Here is a 10000-nt window from a genome sequence, read left to right on the forward strand (position 1 = left end):
ACCACGGCACGACTGCAGTCTAAACAAAGTGCTGTTGTATTCTTTTAGACGAAGTGAGTTGCTCGGGAGATATTTCTACATATTTATTTAACCGAAGTACGTTTGTTCATGTACATATGACGCCAAAACTTCGGAATGGACGTGCCAGGATTTGCTGGAGCTTAAAGTATACTTACGTAAACACTGAGAAAAATGACCTTTGAATTTAAAATGATTTCATACTAGGGGCAATGGAAAAAAGTTGTGGAGCAAAACCTAATACACGTAAATTAACTTTTATACAGTATGCAAGGGTATAACCAATGTTACAGTGAGCTGATCAGTTAAACTAAACTAACTGAAGTGTACAAAAAGAAAAACAGAAGCCTGTACAAAAAGTGACAACAACGATGCAAACAAAAAATCGGAAACCCTCTTAGGTTTATGCCAAAACAAATTGGGCAATTACGTAAAGAGGTATGAGAACAAAGGCATCGGGAAATTAAGAACACGGCGGCTAAAAGAAACCAAAAGTGATCAGAGAGAACACAACAGAACGCGACCAAAGAAAGAAGAAACAGTAACATGAATAAGGTGTGCCACGTGAACAAATATCAGATAAATTAAAATGAACCAAAACGAAACCAGGGGGCATATGGTTCAAAGGCTAATAGGCGGTACTTTTTAAACTACACGAAAAATTTACAAAAAAGAAGATTGGCGGGACACTAACATCTTTGATGTAATCCTTCATACTACTCCAGTGTTTAATGAGAGATGCGGACAATCCTTCCTCATCAGGCCTTCTTATCAACCACTAAACAGTTATTAGTGAGGAAGAAGTGAGAATGAATGAGAACAGACAGAGGTTAGACAACAATACACCACGAAAGAACATGACAGTGACTGAAGTACTAAAAGAAACGCCACACATCCGTCAGTGATAGTAGAAACGGTATACAAAGAAACAGATAGAAATATTAAAATAGGGAGGAACAAGAGCAGGTTTGACAAATATCGTATATACTTTCCATTAAACGCCAGACCCCAAATAAACGTTGGGAACGGGGAGGGGGGGAGGGGGGGAGGGAAGGGTGACTAAGGGACGGGAACAGGACAAATTGACCGCCTGTGACAACCTTAGGGTTTGACCATCTCGTGGAAAGTTCTCTCTTTTAACGAAGTTCAAAAGAAGTTGAAAAGACGAAAAGTTTGCCTAGCTCCTGAAAACCTCAGTTAATGAAACCACTGCTAAGCGCCTTTTTTTTTTTTTTTTCGACGTAGCGGCATTAATTTCAAACCAGCTTAATAACACACATTCTCATGGGTCGATAGGTGCACTAGATAAATGAACCATCGCTAGGGTACGTAATGTTACTTAGCAACAGTCAGGGTCCGAAATTAACTTTTTTAGGAAGGCGCCAACTGGCGACTGAAATTTTTTTTTCAGTCGCCACATGGAAAAATGTGGTCGCCAAAAAGTGTCAATAAAATTTTTCCTTCGCAGCGAAACACAAACCGAAATTTTTGGTCGCCAGATGGAAAATTCTGCTCGCCAATTGTTCTTTTAAGAATCGGAACGAAGAGAACGCGTTTGGGGCCGCAATGATGGCGATTTTTCCGCTAACGATAAGATTGAATACAAACACGCTGATTATTATACACCTACCACTGAAAACCCACGACGAACGAATCGAATGCCGGCCATATACGCAGTTTCCTGCGACTGCCAAATGTTTCAAGTCAATTTTATACCTTCTCTTGTCTCTACCTTTTGGAGCAGAAATGTACCCGACTGAAAACTGCCGTTTGGTTCTTTGCTCTATGTGCAAAAAGATCTTTCCTTTCGCGTTCTGTCAAGACGATCGATGGATCGCCATGTTGAATATCGAAATCTTCCACTTATTTCTTCGCGGATGTTCCGTCTCCACTTTGTAATAAATTACGGAAAGAGTTCAGGACATCTTTGGACACCACATCGCCTGAATAAATGTTCATGGCGAAAGAACGCACGTGGCCTTCTGCGCCCGCAATACGTATGTTATGGGAAACCGCCGGAAAAATATGGCGGCGAAGCTTCGCACTGATCGTAGCTGTGAAACGTTGTGGTAGATTTATAATAACAGGAAAATCGGTTTTATACTTCAAAAGCAGCGGAAAGGTAAAAATTAAGTGACCAATTGGCGGGCGGCTTTGAATTTTATTTTAATCGATTTGGCTGAAAATCAAAGTTTCTGTAATTATCGTGGCTTGAAATAGTTAATCGCCCGCTGGCGACCAGCTGTGAAATTCTAGTCGCTAGTGCAAAATTTTTAGTCGCATTGGCGACCAGGAAAGCGCAATTTCGGACCCTGAACAGTACTCTCGAAAACCGCGGGCTAAGGTTTCAATACTAAGGCCACTTCGAGATACCTTTGGCCTTTATTTCAAAACGAGCCCTGGAGCAAACTCTTTCACATGAAAGAAAAAATGTATTTTGAATAAAAATGGACGAGTAAAATTCATTTTCGTACAAAATGTTTGAACCAGGTTGATTATGTGAGACAACAGAAACTAAAGGCTCATTCCCGGCAGCTCTATCCTTGTTCCCTTTTGGCATGGACATTTGTAGGGTCTAAACCACCCACAAAATCACAGCAAGGTCAGCACTCAGAAGAACGTCTCTTAACGAATGAATTAGGGCCATGTGCAAACGAGAATACGTTCTTGTATGGACAATAAAACAAATTATAACAGTGACGCCTTCAAAACTAAACGTTGGGGATGACTGAAACAGTTTTCAACAAGAGCAAGCACATCTGTCAAATTAAAACAGCAAATATGTCAAATTAAAGAAACATAAGTTGCTAATGGCTTGGACTGCGGCTGGTAATTCTGTTAAAATGTACGTTATGGTGCCTAACTTACCCTATCTCCACTGTACTGCTTCATATCATGAAGAAGTCGTGAGGTGTTCGCCAGCCAGAAAGCCAAAATGTCTAGGTTATTGGGGTTTTTCTGTTGAACAAAAGTAATATCATTCTTTAACATGAGCAAAGTTTCAAAATGTTGGTGCGGACTAAAACATCTTTAACAGCTAATGTTTCAAAAGGTATTTGAAATAAGGAACACATTGAATGTCTCCCACCCAACAAGATCAGCTAACACTTAAGCTAAGTGCTTATGAGCGTTCTTATGGAATTAGCAACGAACAAGGTCATTCCTTCATTCATTCGTTCGTTCGTTTATTTAAACAGAAATTAGAGACCACTTAAAGTCGCGCGGAGAAAGGGCTTGGGCGCTTTGTTTTCCATAACAGACCACGTGATATTCTATAGAGAATGGTTCTTTTATCCATCTAAAAACTATTCGTTCATATAAACGGGAATATTCGAAAATTTGAAAGCAAGAATTTTCAAGAGTACCATCACATGTTCTGAAATGGGGCGACAAACAGCTCAAGCTAAAAAGGTCCATTAAGAACTTCTGTCATGCAAACTCATGCACTTAATCATGTTCATCTCAAAATAAAAATTGAATGGTCTGACATGAATCCCTCGCTGGTTTACATGCCGTCTTCAGTGCTCATAACAAGCCTGCTCACCTTAACCACTTTCCTGATGCTGTTAATACTATTGGTCAACAAGCTCTGCATGCGCCGGTCATCATTCACGTGATCAGCATGCCTGATGCACATGAACAGGATGTGCGCGGGGAGTCCTGGGATAGCGTCCGCCATGGACTTGGGATTCATATCAGTGATGAGATACTGGATGACCTTGTCTTCATCTTCGCCTGAGAATTCGATCATGCCGCGGATCTTGTGCTGTCTTAACTGAGGCGGAACAGGGAGAAGATCCTACAGGAGTGAACAAAGCAAGTCTGGATTTAATTCGGGGCCTCTTTCTTATTGAATTCCATCGAAGTTCACTCATATAATCTATAGCAAATTTTCATCAGCTCCTTTTCATAGCTTTAACGGTGTAAATAGAATTCGTAATTGCAGAACATTTGCACCACAATTGCTTTAGTCCCACCTTGATGTTGTAGCAGTACAAGATGGCAAGTTTTTCTTTGAAATTTAATTGCACCAGGCTTTGTCAGTGTAATATTCGGAACCTTTTTATTCTAGTTAAGAACAATAAAGTAAAACGCATTACCCCTTCCTTGAGCGCGTGAGAAGACTTTCTAAGCAGCCCGGCGTGCCTCATAACCTAGGAGAAACAAATGAACGAAGTGTATTTAAACACACAAAACTAAAACCAAACTAATTACAGAAACAAAACAAAAGCTGGTTTTACAGGATGAAGTTGCAGCTTATAGACCAGGAAGAGCTGAATTCGCGATTACTTCCGACTATCAAATTAGTTCGACAGAAAAAACTCTCTCCGCGCAGTTCTATGTATTAAAGTACCTTGTGCAAACTTTGCACAAGGTACTTTAATACGTTGAACTGCGAGGAGAGAGTTTTTTCTGTCGAACTAGTTTGATAATCGGAGGTAATTCGTGAATTCAGTGACAGAGTAAAACCAAAAGCTAGACCAAAGTGACGGAAAGGGGAGCGATAACAAACTATTTGGTCTCAGAGTTTCAAGCAAACAAGATATCTGAATAAACTTAATTGTTAAATTGTTGGATATTATGTAAAGCTAACTTCACAGAACTGGCAATAAAACAGTTCGGTGAATCCTTTCCTCTTACCAGTTTTCCTGCTTTGGGCTCTTGACCAGCTAAGAAACTCTGTGCTCTTCTCTTCTGCTCGATTTCACCTACAAAAAAACAAAACAAAACAAGCTGGGTGACATAGATCTCAATTCGTCCCGAGCATATTTAATACAAGAACGAGAGGGAAATTGGTAGATCTTGGGAGAATTCGACACTTTACATAAACCCCCGAAGCAGCACAGGGAAATTTGACAAAAAGACTCTCGAATTATCCCAAACTTTCTAAGGAACACTGGTCGAAAGGTGTCCCCGGTGCTGGTAGTTCAAGCTAGTCCGGAGCACCAGAAACAGTCGTTACTCTTTATAGTTGTTTCGACAAAGGTAGTCCCACACAAGCGTAAAAGCGAACGCGACAATGTCGATCAGTATTATGGCTAGTGATAGTTTGGTGTTCATTGATTGAGGTTCACAGTGTCTCAGGAAGGAAAAGCGCAAATTCACGTGTTGGTGCTGTTTCCTTCTGTCATGATGAAATGCCTTTAGCATCAATCAAGCAACCGTTGACCACCATTACCCATAATACCTTTCGACATTGTCGCATACGCTTTTACACTTTTGTAGGATAGCCTTTCTTGAAACAGCTGTATTTTGTAGCTACTTCTCTGGCACAATGCCACAGAAAATATAGAAATACTTGGTTAAGGGCATAACTAACAAAGAAAATTTATTATATCTGCTTAGAAAATTCCATGTTGCCGTGCGTCTGTTCAGTAACAGATTACAGATGACGTCAAAACGTGGTAAGATCAAAAACGTGGCACACGAGCTGATAAGCGAGTGCGTCACTGATGTCTTACATGATATAAAGAAACAAAAAACCTTGTTAATGACGTCATCTATGCGTCTGCCCTCAATAGATCACGAGTAAGAATAAATCTAAATTCACAATAATTTGACATATTGTATGACAAATAAATTCTTTATTAGCAATATACCTTTCCAAGATTGTGTTCTCCCTCGGTATGGAGTAAGCGCAGTAACGGGAGGAGCACCTTTCTTGTATTCTTCCAGTTCTGCCTCTAGTTTTTCAACTTGCTCGCGAAGCTCCTAAAAAAAAGAAACAAATTTTGCTTCACAACGCGAGAACAGCGTCAACCCCTCACACACGGCTACTTGTTTAAGCGCCTCCTACTTGAAATAACATTTCGCTACAACTTGGACTTACCACATTCTCCGTTACCAACCGGCCCACTTCTTTGTTGAAGTTTCCGTCCATTGATGACAATGATGAACCACGCCCCTGCAATAAAATGGTTGCTTGTTACATACTTTTGCCAAGCTATTAAACTCGGATCTTTTTATTAAATACAGAGGCTATCTCCTGCAATGAGGTCTTCATTATAACAACTGAAAATTACTTCGGGAAAGCGGGTTCCCTATTCAATGCACGTATTTTCGCGCAAAAGATTTACGACAGTTGTTGATTTGTTTGGTGTCGACTGTTACTCCACTATTTTCTCTAACGCCTTCGTTTTGCTCAGTTACCAGACGTGACCGTGACTTCCTTCTAGTTACCATTCAAAATCCAGTGGTATTCACTTTCAGCTAATCGCAAAAACGCTGTTGTGAAACGCCTAAGACGCGATTAAAGCGGTTTTCAATTGAGCTCCGAAAGTAATCAGGTAATTACTTTGGTTTTGGTTTTACTACAGTTTGAGAATGGCTGAGTAGTCCAATTGGTAAGAAATTGGTGTAATTTTGGTTTTACGACACTCAGTTGAAAACCGCTCTATGAGCAATAAAGTCTGCCGTGCTCAGTGCACTGCTTCCATGGACACCATAATGAAACTTACTCTTTGTAACTGGGACTTTTCTTTCCACAACTTTTCGTTGGCTAACTTCAAATCTTTCTCCTTCTGAATCAAGTCTTGAAGTTCATTTTGCAGCACGTTGTTTGCTTTCTTTAGACTCTCCGCCTGTAACACGTACGCGCTCTCGTCGGGGTTAGTTCTAAGCAACTCCTCGACATTATGCATGTCCTTAGCGACTGATGCCAATCGAATAAGTTCTTGTCTCAATCGGTTCCTGTCATTTTCCAACTGGTCGCGATCAGCAGAGATTTCGTTCATTTTCTCATTAATCATATCCCATTCAGCTTCTTTATCGATATTTCTCTGACTGACAAGTTTCCTAAGAAGCTCAAGCTCGGAATTTATCTTCTTGTTCTCCTGTTCGAGATTTCCTTTTACTTTCTCTAACTCCTCTTTTTCCATTACCACCTGTTGGTATTTTTCAGACTCAATTATTTGATATTCGCTCGGTGGTTTATGTTCCGCTGTAGTTTCTACAGTAATGCCCGGCACATCTCCCTTGGGTTGAACCTGTTCAGATTCTAATAATTTGTCCTCTAATTCGCGTATTTTTTTCTTCAGTCCTCGCACAAGCTTGCTCTTTTTGATTCCAGATTCCGCGTCCTCATTTTGCTGCTGCTCCAACTCAACAGCATCAACTAATGAAGCCTCTGCGAGAGAAAATGAAACTTGTGATCACCAAAGATGGACATAAAATTTTGTTCAGCGTTGTCCACAAATCTTATATAACTTTTTCTGGGAGTATTTCGTTGCAAGCCAAGACTTCACTTATACTTCTCCTCTAGGTAAAACATTTTCCAGTCAGTCAAAACCAGGTTTTAGGAACAAAAGTAAGCGCTTACATTTGACCGTATGTAGTTCTTAGTCAGCCAAGCTTATGTAGATAACGGTCAGCCTCGCACCAACTAGGAAATTTTTACAAGTTATAGCTAATCAAGCGGAATCTAATGTTATTGAAATATCATCTCCCCGAGCCAGTCAAATGACGCAAAGCAGTAATTTTTCTACAAACCTGAACTGCTTACGCTTATCAAGCCATCAAATTCTTTCCTAACCATTGGACTGAGTTTTTCAATCTCCAATTCATCTTGTAGATTTTGATAGCGCTGCTCTAGTCTATCATAGTCTCGTAATACTCTCTGGTGATTGGTCCGTTCAGATTCAAATTCTGCTAACATCTGTTGTCTTTGGGTTTCAAGACCTTGGTTGATGATCTCTGTAGAGAAACAGAAATAATCAAGTAAGCTTCAATTTTCCTTTCTGTCTCCCAATACGCAAGATTAATACCAGCAAAATTTTCGAAAATTTAAGGTGGCTCTGAATCCGGATCTATAGAATTTTTTTAGACTTTGCCAAAAGCTGTATCTTATCATGCTTATCAAAATTCATGGTAACATATAGTGTCACGAACATGATACCAACGTGTTCACCAATCATTGGGCAGTTTTTTGACACCATGATGGTAGCATTAACTGATCAAGAGTGGTTATAATGAACCATTAAAATCTACGTCTTGGAAATTGCTAGAAAATGTTTTGAGCCACCTTAACTCGGTGTGATATGACACGCAAAAATTACATTAAGGTGGCCGGGTAAAGTATCAATTCGGTGACTTCATTTAATTCCTTTGAGGAAAAGAATTAACAGTACTCGAAACCAAACTCGAACAACTGGTTAGAGCGAAGCTCAGCAAACAACCCTGAGATAACCACTCCGTGTAAGCTACATCGGTTTGCCTTTTGAGCAACCTTCCAAAGATAACTGGCAACTTAAAATAATGATGAAAGTTATTGATGTGTGAGCATGTACCGTCTCTGATAGAAACTTCTCTTTCAGTGATTGCTTTAGCTTCAGCAAGCTCTTCTGCCAGCTTTGCCATCTCTTCTTTCAATTTCTTGTTTATCTATGACAAGTGCATAATAAAATCAAAATTATTGGTAAGAACTGACGTTGCTGCAAAAGCATTTATGGATCAAGATAAATCAAGGTCATTTCTACATCGACATACAGAAAAAGTACGTTCTCAAGTTTAAGAGACATGTTCAGACTGAAACATTCAAATTTAACACAACTTGTAAATTCACAATATTTAGAGAGCAAGCCACATCAGCGTTAGCTGGTTGTCATGTAGGTACTCTATCCTGATCGAATTGGAATTTAGAAAGTTGGTTTTTGAGGAGGGAGGAAAACCGGAGAACCCGGAGAAAAACCCTCAAAGCAAGGCGAGAATCAACAACAGACTCAACCCACATATGACAGCGGGGCCGGAATCAAACTCGGGCTACATTGGAGGGGGGTGAGCGCTCTCACCAGTGCACCGACCCTGCTTCTTGTAACGGATGAAGACACACCTTTCTGTTGAAACATTTCTTGTAAACTGAAAAACGTACTTTTTATTGAAGTAATCGTTGGTCTGCTCTTAGCACGACCTTTATATCGTTTAAAAAAATTGCACAGATACGTTCCTAGAGAATAGCTTTTACGTTTAAGGTTGCTTATTTAGTTGCTGCTATTGTACCTTCCTGTCATTAAGCGCTACAAAAAAAAAAAAAAAACTCCAGAGCAGCGGCATACAGTAAGGTTAAGAGGAGTAGATTTTCCCTTTATTCCCGACAGTGGCCAACACGTATTTTCTCCTTACAATATCAACACACTTTCAAGAAGACAGGTTAGGATCTAATAAAGATATCATTAACTAGAGGAAGATGTCTTCATGTACCAATAAATTCTCATAACTAACATAAAAGAAACATAGGGAAATTAGTGATATGAACAGACAATTACCTCTTCCAGTTCTTCCTTTTCAGTCTTGGCCTGTTCTTTTGTTTCATCTTTCTCTATAATGGCCGCGTTAAGTTCTTCACGCAGTTCTTTGATCTCAAGTTCTAACTCAAGCATCTTGGCCTGTGTGGATTCAAACTGACCTTTCCACCGCTTCGCTTGATCCAGTTCTTTTCGGGTGGCTTCAAGTTCTCGCCCGGCAGCCATCGCTTGTTCTTTTTCTTTGACCTGCAACGAGAAGTAACGAGCAGTGTATTCTGTTCACAACACTGTTATTTCAAATTAACCACTACAAAAATCCCTAAGTTCGTAAAATCCGTTAAATCCAGAAAAGATACTCAACAATTTTAAACTGCCCCTGGACGCAAGAAGGACTGCACGTTCGAATTATTTGCCCGGTAAATTATACCAAACGAAAGCCCACGAGATAATTCGTGTAGACAGACATGCGGTTGAAATGCATTTTAAAAACCAACAATTAAGAAATACCTGTTCATCTAGACGTTGTTGTAACGTGATGATCTTGTTCTCCATGCCAATGTTCAATTTCTTGTAATGTTCCACTGACCGTGCTTCGATCTTAAAAACAGCAGAAATAAGAACAACTTACTATCCGAACGATGGATTAGTTTTAAATACACTTGCAAAACTTCTTTCAAGCCTGAATCCTCGTTCATATCTCTCAGTAGCGACCAGACAGTTCATCTGGTTAACATTGTCTTAAA

At 39.8% G+C, this 10000-nt stretch overlaps 1 protein-coding gene across 2 annotated transcripts in view; it reads right to left on the minus strand.

Moving 5' to 3' along the window:
- LOC110053545 (unconventional myosin-Va-like) overlaps window positions 1-10000 on the minus strand; it is a 30824-nt gene that overhangs the window by 6700 nt on the left and 14124 nt on the right. For both annotated transcript variants that reach the window (XM_020759790.2, XM_020759789.2), the window contains 11 exons: window positions 9765-9854; window positions 9279-9503; window positions 8304-8397; window positions 7507-7710; window positions 6477-7144; window positions 5849-5923; window positions 5619-5730; window positions 4660-4727; window positions 4119-4172; window positions 3563-3817; window positions 2887-2976 (listed from right to left, as the gene is read on the minus strand). In XM_020759790.2, the coding sequence (XP_020615449.1) occupies window positions 2887-2976; window positions 3563-3817; window positions 4119-4172; window positions 4660-4727; window positions 5619-5730; window positions 5849-5923; window positions 6477-7144; window positions 7507-7710; window positions 8304-8397; window positions 9279-9503; window positions 9765-9854 (1935 nt within the window). The remainder of the gene's footprint in view (window positions 1-2886; window positions 2977-3562; window positions 3818-4118; window positions 4173-4659; window positions 4728-5618; window positions 5731-5848; window positions 5924-6476; window positions 7145-7506; window positions 7711-8303; window positions 8398-9278; window positions 9504-9764; window positions 9855-10000) is intronic.

This window comes from Orbicella faveolata, unplaced genomic scaffold, assembly GCF_042242905.1.
Source record: "Orbicella faveolata isolate gen_17 unplaced genomic scaffold, um_ofav_v1 contig_1, whole genome shotgun sequence".
Classification (NCBI taxonomy): domain Eukaryota; kingdom Metazoa; phylum Cnidaria; class Anthozoa; order Scleractinia; family Merulinidae; genus Orbicella; species Orbicella faveolata.